This window comes from Benincasa hispida, chromosome 9, assembly GCF_027475165.1.
Source record: "Benincasa hispida cultivar pf3 chromosome 9, pf3_genome.v1.1, whole genome shotgun sequence".
NCBI lineage: Eukaryota > Viridiplantae > Streptophyta > Magnoliopsida > Cucurbitales > Cucurbitaceae > Benincasa > Benincasa hispida.
The window spans coordinates 88,596,411-88,608,378 of record NC_143486.1 but is presented as its reverse complement, the minus strand read 5'-3'; the positions used below and the strand labels follow the sequence as shown (position 1 = coordinate 88,608,378).

General features: G+C 29.7%; 1 protein-coding gene across 1 annotated transcript; it reads right to left on the bottom strand.

Moving 5' to 3' along the window:
* Positions 1 to 8,344: 8,344 nt before the first annotated feature.
* On the bottom strand, positions 8,345 to 9,749 carry LOC120087123 (transcription factor MYB87-like). The gene is made up of 3 exons (XM_039044013.2): positions 9,398 to 9,749; positions 9,175 to 9,304; positions 8,345 to 9,079 (listed from the first exon to the last, which is right to left on the bottom strand). Exons 1-3 carry the CDS (start codon positions 9,531 to 9,533, stop codon positions 8,509 to 8,511), a joined length of 837 nt encoding a protein of 278 aa, XP_038899941.1. The 5' UTR covers positions 9,534 to 9,749; the 3' UTR covers positions 8,345 to 8,508.
* Positions 9,750 to 11,968: the final 2,219 nt, after the last annotated feature.

Sequence of the window (11,968 nt, the reverse complement as noted above, 5' to 3'; positions counted from 1 at the left end):
GGGGCTTGGAATTTTATTCACTGATAACAACGATCTAATGATAGAGTGATGGGTTTAGATAAATTGTTATGCTCTATAGCTGCGAATGATGACCATTTTTTTTTCAAGCCTAACTTTTCCAGTCCTATTCCCACCTCTTTGAATTGAGAAAGCATATCAATTTCAAAGCACATAAGACCAAAGTGGCTTTTGAATGAGACTGTTTTGGCTTTTAATTAGCCTAAAAGTTCCAGAGTTGGTCTGATCCCCCTTTCCATTGTTTCACTAGAAAAACCGACCTTTCAATTTGACTTAACGAAATGGGTTTAGGAAAGGTCGAAGTCCTATTACTTTCTTCCTTGAAGTTTAGCGTTGGGGTCTAGTTGTTAAACTCATTAAGTCAAATATTGTAAAATGTTTTGATAACATAGATCATGGGCTCAACATCTGAGTTATTTGACCTGAATACAAAGAAACATTATCTGAAGGAAAATTCTCACAGCATAATCCACATGATCCAAACCTGCTAATCTGTGTCACCTCATGAGATATTATATAATAGGAACGAGGCACATGTTGCAATTAATGGAACTAAATAAAGTTGCAACCTTCTTAATATCCTCCACAATGGAAGCCACCTCCATTTGAACCATCAAAGTACCACATAACATCTTAATAACCATCAACGAGTCAGACAATACTAACAAATGAGATAAGTCCATTCTAGCAGCTAGCTGAAGACCCTAAAATTTGGCCAATGCTTCAGCTGTTGGATTATATTAGCATGTAGCGGAAGCAACAAGGATCAATAAGCATTCTAATTCATCAATTTTGGCTAAAAATAAAGCATGCTCATACAATAATAAGATGATTTCAAGACATACCTTTGTAGAACCTCTTGAAACTCGAATTCAGCTGCAAATCTTCTCCAAATCTTCTTCAAAACCACCTCAAGGCCTTCCCTACTATTCTCTTGGAGTCTTAGATTGAGTTGTGGAATAAGCATGAATGAAGGGAATTGGGAGAAGAAACTCATTGATGCAACTTGAAAAACACCTTCTTCAACGTCACAAGTTTTCAACAAAACTTCAGCAAGTTCATATAGTTTGCATCTTCGATTCTCAGTCCAATCTTCCCTATTTATTGCAAGACCATCATGCAAAGAAGAAGGTTGCATGAAGAGCACTTCATGCTTGGAAGATTGAATCAAGAAATGGTATATGTTGAGTGAGTTACTTGAAGAAGTAGAGAAATCCAATTTTTCCATTTTGTGTTTTTTAAGTTTTTCAAATTTATTGATTTCCAAAATTGAAAAAATTTATTAATTTTACAAAATTAATTTCATAAATTAATTCTTCTAATAAAATTAATAATAAATAATTAATTAAATAATTTAATTAATTATAATTAATTTAATATCAAATATTAAATTAATTTTATGCAAATTCCATCATCATGAATCCCTATTCATGAATTTAATATTTAAATCATATTTAAATATTAATTAATTCTTCAATTTCATTTAATACCAAAATTAAATGCATAATTATATCACATATAATTATTAATTCCCTTAATTCTAATTTGAAGGTTTCAAATTAACTTATTATGCTACTCTAAGGCTAATCCATTTAGGAGCTAGTAGGGTACCTCATGGACCTACAAATCATAGGCTCCAACGATTCGTGATTAATTGGCTGAATTCTTTATACCAAATTAACCCTCATTCGTTAACTAATGGGTCACTCCACTAAAGCCCATAGTTGCACTCCCATATTATGTCCACTCAATATAACCATAATTAGTAAGTTAACCCTTCACAGGTTGTTCGTAATAACGGGTAGGTCATATGTCTGTTTTACCACCAAGATTACCTCTTGTTCTCTCACTGATCCTCTAATGAACGATTGGTTTGTGATCCGATTAACAAACCGAGTCCCTCTCGAGCCAATGAGAGGGTGGGGCCCCTTATTCAAGCCCCGGAGTCAGCATTTAAGGGAACAACCTCTCTAATATCCCTGAAAGCGGGTAGAAGTGAATTCCATCTTGCACCCTATGTCCCCAACTATCTACTCGTTATTAGCCCTGAAATTGAGGTTTATTGAGCAGGTGCTGTTGAGCCAACTCTCACTTATGCAAATCTAAGGATAATCTCGAATAAACAGGAGTTCATAGTTAGCTCAGGATTAAGGTAAGTTACCTAGGTCATCCCTTTGAAATAGTTAGTCTTAAACAGTAAACAACATTATAAAGTAATAGTGACTAATTCCATGGTTCGGTCTTGTACAAACCCATTGCACAGGACGCCCCCACTTCTCATATCATAACATGTACGAATTAGGATCACATCGTCTATAACACTTTACAACTCTTTGTAACAACTACAGAGTGGACCGCATCCAATAGTGTTACCAGAATAAGGCACCTAACCTCATTCATATACTATAGATCATTTTGATTATTTACTCGAACCTTATCCACTTTTATGTCTTCACATAAAGTTCAAGTACTCATGTAATAGGCATGGATCTTTTAGTTTATTGAATTTATTTCTAAAACGAAATAAGCAATTCATACATATAATAACAACTTATTGAATTTTCAGAATAAATTTTATTCTCTCATGAAAACTTTCCTCCATTCTCTCATGAAAAAATTGATTATATACATATATATAGTCACAAGATGCTAAACAAAAAATTTGAAAGAATTGTACAATTTTCCACAATAAAAACTTGAATGAAACGATAATCAAAAGGTAAGATTTATAAATTTCAAGCATGCCCCATCATCACCTTGTAGAGTCAAATAACTAAACCAGCTAAAAGAGATAAAAACCAGATGATAGATAAGTATAATAATACTGACAAGTGATTACATTTAGCCACCAGAGATTTAAATAGAATTTATCCTTTTTATTGGAAACAGTGGAAATATGCAGTGAAAAGCCACCCGACTCCAGAAAAACGCCAAAAAAAAAAATAAAAACTCGAATTGCACCATTTTACGGAAATTTTCTAATATTACGGTGGACCTTCGTTCATTAATTACCGTAAAAGTAGATTTATGAATTAGGTAGAATTTACTAAATAAATGAATAAATCAGTTGATGACATAACAAATATGTTAGGAGTGCAAATGAAATCTCACATTGATTAGAGAAGGAATTGATCGTCGTAATTGATATATAAGGACAATTATCTCCATTGATATGGGACCATACCATATAGAGGTTCATTGTCCTTATCAATTGATATCGGAGCTTTGGTCTAAACTTAGTTGTGTGGGTAAAATCTTCAAATAATGAACAAAGAAATTTAGTGAGCCTTGACTCGAGATGAACGGGATGTGTCTTGGAATTTAGAGCAAGTTCTCATGACTTGGAGTAGACGTAGTTGTCACTTGAAGGCCAGATGCATTTTTTCTGTCCAAAATTTGGCACTAATAGAATATATGAAGATGGGTGCTATTCCTTTAAAAATAATCCCAATTCCATTTTTTAAAATTAAAACTATAATCAGTATAAATTAAATAAAAGTATAGCCGAATTAATATAAGGTGTACTGTTGAGCCTTAAAAAGATGACAAAACGTTGGAGATAATCTTATAGTAGTGAGTGTGGAGTTTGTCATAATATAAAGAAAGAATAAGATGACAGTAATTCAGCGCGGACCACATTTACGTCGTTTTTCCTAAAAATTAATAATAATAGACGTTCTGTGCGTGCAAATATAAAAATGAGGAAGGGGATTACAGAAGTCGTCGTTTGGCTGTTTGGCTGTTTGGCTGTTGCCTTTAATTATATATATTAATATATAATTAAAGGCTATAATTAAAGACAAGTTGAAAGGAAGCATAATTAGTAAATAAATAAAAATTATATTTGTGAACAGGGTGAGGCACTTAAGCTTTGAAGGCCTTGGACGTTTCCTGTTTGGGCGTTTTGCTGATGTGCTTGTTCTACGTACGGGATATTCTTTCTTTTACGACAGCCTTGCCTTGCCTTGCCTTGCTCTGCTGCAGAAACATATATAATTTAATTCTTTAATCACGACTTGGATCTCTGTGTTCATGAATTTTAGGCTGCATTATATTTTGCGTAAAACAATGAGCCCCCAGGATATGCTCAATCCATCAATCTCTCTCTATTTGGCCGTTTTTCTACTTTTTCATTATAATAACTATTTAATTTGTATTGGTATTGGTGTTTAAAAACATTTTTCTTTTTTATTTGAAAACACTTTTTCAAGCATTTAGGAAAGAAAGAATGTAGTGTTGTACATGTACTATCAACCTCGAACTTAAAAATTCGAGCATGAACATTATTATTTCTTTTTTTCGTAATAATTGTCTATATATATTGTGTGTTATTATTTTATTGGTTGTACGTATTTTCTTTTATATGGTGTGTCGATTCGTATCTTCTTGATGTTATGTGTGTCTTTGTGTTCTCTTGACCTCAAGAATATTCTTTCCTTTTAGATTGCAAATTTTTCGTTATTCTTGTTGTTTTTATTTGGTGGTTGTGTAGATCCTCTGCTTTTGCGGTTCTCTTGCCTTTTGTGGTCTAATATATTTTGTTTGTCTCTTGCCCTTTAGGGCAAGTTGGATAGCCACATTGTGATGATTGGTTTTGTTCTTGCTCTTTGTGAGAAGATACATGTGTATCTTTTGCGAGATTGTAAGAGCTATCGATTGATGTTATAGATTGTTGAGTATGCTTGTGTTAAAGACAATATCTCCGTAAACGAGTTTGGTTGAAAGGTTGTTCAACCATATGATGAAAAGTTTGATAAAGCTTCAAGTATAGGGATATTGAGTTTAGGGGAGCCTAAATCTAGAATTTTCGTTGAGAAGAAGCTTTGAGTTTAGGGGGAGCCTAAATGGTTCATTAGAGAAAAGTTGTTATTGAATCAAGATAGTTTGTCTATCAGATAAGTGTGTTTTTGTAATCGCTTGACTTTACTAATGAAAACATTTTTCATTTACGTACTCTTACCTCTTAAACATAGGTGTGGTTACATCGAATTGGGTTACCAATTTTATATGTTCATTCTCTCTCAGCTCTCTCTAGTTACTCTTGTGTCATTATACATGTTTGTGACTTTAATTTGTATTTAGTAACATATTCTCCTATTTTTCATTGTGCACGAAATTTTTGGTGTCTTAATTAAGATTAGATTCGGAATATATTAGAGATATAATCATGTCATAAAATGGAAAGAAAAAACTACTAAAAGGACTTTGTAGATCATAAGATTAAAAAGATACCAATTTATCTTTTCCAGAGTTGGTTTCTGAATGGGCCAGTGTTTTGAATCATTGGCAAAAAGTAGCTGCAAAGGTTCTCAAGAAAATGTCAACCATTTCTAACAAACCAGGACAGTTAAGCCTACCTAATACAAGTATCGTCAAAATTTATAATTTATAAATATTGAACACATTATTTTGGATAAAGGAAAAGAAGACAACTGTAATATGAACTACTTGCGCTGTGAATGACATGACTACCGATCAAGGATATTGCGAATGACATTCATATATGGACCAAACTAAAAAAAAATAGTTTTCATATCTAAACTACATTCATTTTTATACAATATTGTTCAATCATAATTTATCAAAAAAATATATTATTTTATTTTTTTTATCGTGTCACTAGAATGAACAACATAAAAATAGCAACTCAAAATGCACACAAATATCGCATTGCCTAAATTAGCTATACAAAAGGTTTCTAGCATTTACCTATATATTACTCGAAATAGATACAACTTGTCCTATTACTTAAGCATATTAGATGATATAATATTAAAATTATCTCCACTAATTAGTTTAAATTTTTTAGTCAATCGATAATTTAATATGATATTAGAGAATGTGATCCGTAATTTTGTTGTAATCCAATTAATTCCATCACAATTATATAAGTTATTATATTAGTAAATTTTAGATCTTCAAGTTGAAATATAAACGTATAGAAGGTAAATTTTCCTGCAAAATTATATTACTGGTCCTTAAAGTAAAAAATAATAATAATAATAAAACATTAACATTTTCCTTTTTATTTCGGTTTCATATTTAAAGCTTCCTCTTAAATCTTTAAAAAAAAAATTAAAAAAAAAAAAAAAAAATCATTTTTTTCCCGTCACTGGCTTGATACGATTTTGTTGCTGCTTGATTCATGAGATGATGACTTTGAGGTACAAAGAGAAAAGGTCCAAAGCAAAAATTGAACCCTAGTTTAAATATTTTCTTGAAGGAAATAAAAAACAAGAAATATAAAGTTTGCTGTGTAAAGTTGGAAATGCGTGTGCGCATGTGTTCTAATAACACTTGGTTAAAAATCTTCGGTAATTATTTGATTTTTTATTTTTATTTTTTAAAATCAAATTTGTTTCATCTACCTTTCTTATAATGATTTATATCATTCTTATGTGCAATGGTTGAATTTTAAGTCAAATTCTAAGAACGAAAACAATTTTTTGAAAACTACATTTTTTAGTTCTCAAAATTTGACTTTATTTTTTAAATAATTAACAAAAAGTAGATAACAAATGAAGAAATTTGAAGATTGAAGTAATGTCCATAAACTTAATTTTCAAAAACAAAAGCAAAAAAATAAAATGGTTACCAAATGGGGCTTAAACTTTCATAAAAGTAATAATTTAATCTCTGAATTTTGGTGTGTAACGATTTAGTCCCTATATTTTCAAATTTTGTAATAATTTAGTCCATGAACTTAATATGTAACAACTTAGTCTTTATATTTTTAAATTATTTACAATTTAGTCCTCAACATAAACATATTTATCAAAATTAGGTGTTAACTTTTATTATTTTATGATGTATACTTTGTATTTTATAAAAATATTAAACTTCTAATTAATTTATTAGTTTATTTATGCAAAAAAATGTATTAAATCTTATCACTAATTTTTAAAATAAGGACTAAATTGTTACACATTTCAAAATACAAAGACTAAATTGTTACATAATAAAGTTTTGAGGACTAAATTATTAAAAAATTAAAAGTTGGGGGACTAAATCATTAAAATCCAAAATGCAAGGACTAAATTGTTACTTTTATAGAAATTTAGGGACTAAAAATGATTTTTAACCAATAACACTTCTATATTCTCGTTTTAGAACTTATTAACGTTAATTGGATTTGAATCAAGAGAATGGACTAAACAATAATTAACCATGGATTAAAAACACAAAAGGAAAATAAAGTGCGTCAAATGTGTGTCAAAGCTTTTACTTTATAATAATGAACAATGTATAAAATTAATCACCATAGTGTGATTAATATAATTAAATATGTGATTAGAGACCATTCTTGATCTCCTACCATATATCTTGTATAAAATTTAGAAAAGTGAAAGCCATATGGACTATTTCCTCTTATTAGTTCATTATGTTTAATTTGATTTATTTTTTAAAGGATTATGTTTAAGTGGGTGCTAATTTAGTTTGATGTAAGAAATTCATTTCACAACGCAATCTTTGCCGTTGATTAAGTTTTAGCCATTTTATCTCAGCTTTTGCAAAAATATCAATTTTATTATAACTTGACACACATTCCAAAGATCATATATAATTTAAAATAACACGATATATATTTTCTTAACTCCCATTTCTAACTTCACAACCTAATTATAAGATTAAGATAAGATTGTATAAAACAAATTAACGACAATGATCGTTATAACAATATATAGATAAAATTCAAATACATGTTTTTTCTTTTTTAATGAAAAGAGAGAATATAAAATTTTATTGAGGAAGAAAATAAAGTTTAAATTAAAAGTAAGTTTATCTTTTTAATTAGATATTTCTTTTCTTTTAATAAAGTGCACCATAAAATAAAATAACTAGATGATCAAAAAAGGTAGTTAAATCAATATGAATAAAAGGGAAAGCAATATCCCTAAAATATTAATATATTGGAACGATTTTATGTCAAAAAAGAAAAACATTCCCACTTAGAGAACTGAACTGCCAGAAATTTCTGCCTATAATTGCAAATAACACCCACAGACATATTGCCTTACCATCTAGTGAATCAGTGATATGACGATTTCTTTTTATGCTTAAATTCATTTCCGAGCAATATTGTATTTCATTCTCATCACATGCATAAAAAAAAAAAGTAATTAAAATATATTTTAAAAAGATATGAAAAATTTTATCATGAATCAAATTATGATTAGAGAATTTGATGATATAAAAAAATTATCCAGCTAATTAAAAGAAGTAATTACCCATAAGAAAGATTAAAATAATAGATGTTGTGGACAAAAATTTCCACCATTTATATCTCGGTAATGAAATGAGAGAGAAAAGATCAAAAAACAAAGCATATCAAATCTCAACTATATTGTAATAACAGTAATTAAAAAAGAAAAGTCTAAAACTTCTTAGGGTTTTACTTCTACAAGAATCCTGACCTATTGAGTTATAATCATCATGTACACATTGAGATAATTTTGATAATCTCACATTAAGACGAACAAAATCAAATCATCAAATTATCGTCGAAGGATATAAAGGAGCAGAAATCAAAGAACTCATTTCCCCCCAGTCTAAATCGTCGATCAAATTCAACCCATTGTTTTCACATGAAAACTGCAGCCCATCGTCAAACGACGGCGTATTGCTGTAAACAACCTTCTCCAACTCACCTACGTGGCAGCTCGTGATTGGTTGACTCGAAGTCCCCTCAATTCCAAACCGTACACTGTCGGTTCTCCTCAGGTAATCATCAACGCCGGCGGTGTGGCCCAAAAGTTGTTGAGAATTTGAAGGGAATTGAAGCGGTTGGTAGCTTGGGTACGGCGGCGAATTGAGCGCCGGAGATAGCTCCGGCAAGAAAGGCGATTGGTTATTATTATTATTATTATAAATAACCTGATTATCAAAAACAATCGCCATGGAATTTCCTATTTCGGATTTGATTTTTCTTCCTCTTCTCACCAATTGTTGTTGTTGCTTCTCGTGGTGTTTTCCAAATAATTTCTTCTTCAATCTTGTGTTCCAATAATTCTTTATATCATTATCTGTTCGTCCAGGTAATTGAGCTGCAATAATCGACCACCTAAATCCATGTTGGATTTAATTTTAATTTTAGTGTTCATCATATCTCTAATTAATTAAATTCAACATAACCCTAATTAAATTATACATTTTTACCTGCTTCCAATGCTAACATAAAGGCTGCAAATTATTCTATCTTCTTCTTCAGAAAAATCCCCATGCTTAATATTAGGACGAAGGTAGTTCAACCACCGGAGTCGGCAGCTTTTCCCACATCGCTTAAGACCTAACCGATTCCGATTTCGTATTCAAACTAAACTTGAAGAAAAAGGGGAAAAAAAAAAGGCTAAACTGATAAGTTATGATAAATTTTCGTTACCGATTTTCTGGGGCAGTGCAATCCAGTTTCCACCTGTACCGTGCTGCTCGATATAGGATTTGAGTTTCGTGTCTTCCTCCGGCGACCACGGACCCTTCTTGACGTTTGCTTTGTCACAGCAAGGAGCTCTTCCCATGGCCTTCCGTCTTCAAAGTATAGAGATTAAGAGAGAGAGAAGAGGGGAAAAAGAGAGAGGGGTTATAATAGTATAAATGGGGGGAAATTTCATGTGCCTGATGAAAAAGCCATCGGATTTTTTAAAATTTAAAATTTTCAATTGTTTATAAAAAGAGAATAGAGCAGAGAAAGTGTTTATATATATAGAGGAGGACAAAGGATTTTCTTCTTGTCTGTTTTTGCATAGAATCAATATGGATATATATAATAGAAAAAGAAAAATATTGGGGGTGTCCCTTTAATAAGCTTTAGTTGAGCTGTTTTTTCTTTAGTTCACTGATCCTCAGAATCTACTGGGGACATGCATACGATATTTAAAATTTATATATTTATATTTTGTGTATTGTATTTTAATAATTAAACCTCTCTGATTAGTGATTAGAGCATGTTTCTTCCATTTTTGGGTTGCACTGTTATGTTTCCCACTCCCTTCTACATCAATCTTGAGCAATTACACAATGACACGTCCTATATCTATTTTGTAGAAAAGTCATTGATTACCTTATCATTTGTGAATTTTTTAAATTGATTATTTTATTTTATTTTATTTTATTTTTACTATCTTAAAAAAGAGAAGCATTGGATTAGGTGCAGTCTATGTGACTCTGACACCTTTTGATTAATATTTGAGAAAAATTGTAAAATTATCTTAATTTACATTCCATGAATGGTATGAGCTAGCTATAATACAGGTAGTCTCATTGGATAAGTTATATCGTTGCACTTTACTAATTTTAATTATATAACGTATAAACAGATAAATATGAAAGTTTGAAAATATAGACTACTTCTCACAATTACTGTTGAGATATGTTTATATATACACTAAATTTTCTAATTTACTTGTATACTTTAACTTCTTTTTTTTAAGAAATATTAATATTTTAATTGATTAAGTTGTATATTCAAATTAGTCACATTGTAATGGATTAAAAATGGTATGAAAAATGCAAACACTTCATCCAAAAAAAACACCTTCAAATCAATTGAAAAACTCGCAGATATATCATATTCATCTTTGAAATTTTTATCTATGTAAGACTTTAATAATTGTAATTAGAATTTTAAATTGTTATAATTTTTCTAAATAAAGGAAATTATCTATAGAAAATAGGAAAATTATTTTAAATGACAAATCGTTGTAAATATGAGATAGATAGATAGACGGTAATCTTTTTGTTATTAATTATAAATATTTTGATTATTTTTTTACATTTGTGAAATTGAATTTGAAGAATACTGATTGTGATTTTTAACTTAAAAGGAAAAAATTTTCCAAATGCATGCATGACAATAAAAACAAGCCGAACTTTGATTTGAAATATTGCATTGAATCATAGAAATTTGGAGTTTTGAAGGGGAAAGGTCAAATCGTTTTGGGATGTTGGAAATATCCTCAAGCGCCTAATCCAATCCCACTTGAGTTTAGTAAATTGTAGACTTTTTCTTTATAGAACATTCGAAAGTCTCTCTCATTTTCCCTTTGTAGTTAGGTCACCAAGTAACCAATAATAATAATATAATAATAAACAGATTAACGAAGATCAATTTTAAATTTGCAAAATTTAGCTAGTAAAGTCAAATACATGAGTATAGAAAAATACTTTTTGTTTATCCTTTCTTTTCCCCTGAAAATTGTATTTGTAGACTTATATCTGGCTGTATTTTTGTTTTATAAGACTTAATTTTCTTTTTCAAAACAAATATCCATAAACGAAATAGCCTTCTTCAAGATATCAATCAAATTTTAGTTGATTTGATTAATTAGTATTAATAATGATATGTCCAATGAATGTTTCTTAAGCATTTTTCATTTTAGGGAATCGTTTCAATTGTATATTAGATTTATATGTTTTAAATTGATAAAAGTGTATTAAACGGTGTAATTAATGCCCATTAGAACAACTATCATGTGTTGAGAATTGAGATCACTTCTAACAGATAAAAATGAATCAAAGAGCAGTGTATATCCTGTGCCAATACTTATCTTTGTAGCAGCCCAACTTACAGAGAAAATAAAAATAAAAACCAAAATGCTAAAAAAAAAAAAAGGGTTAAAATATTAAAAATGCACCAAAACTTTGTGCTTGTGTGAAAAATATTCCTAAACTTGTAAAAATTTTAAAATACTCTTAAAATTTTAAAAAGAGTTAAAAAAAATACAATTGTTGTAAGTTTTGAATAGAAATCGTTAAACTTTTGTTTCATAAATACCTCTGAAATTTCAAAGTTTAAAAGATTAAAAAATACTTTTATCATCAGTATATAAAAAAACTGTTAATACCACATATTATAAGATGGGATGAGAGAGAAAAGATGGTACCTAGAGAAGTAAGACGGTATTAACGCTGTCTATTCATATAATAGTAAAGGTATTTTTGAACTTTTTTAAAG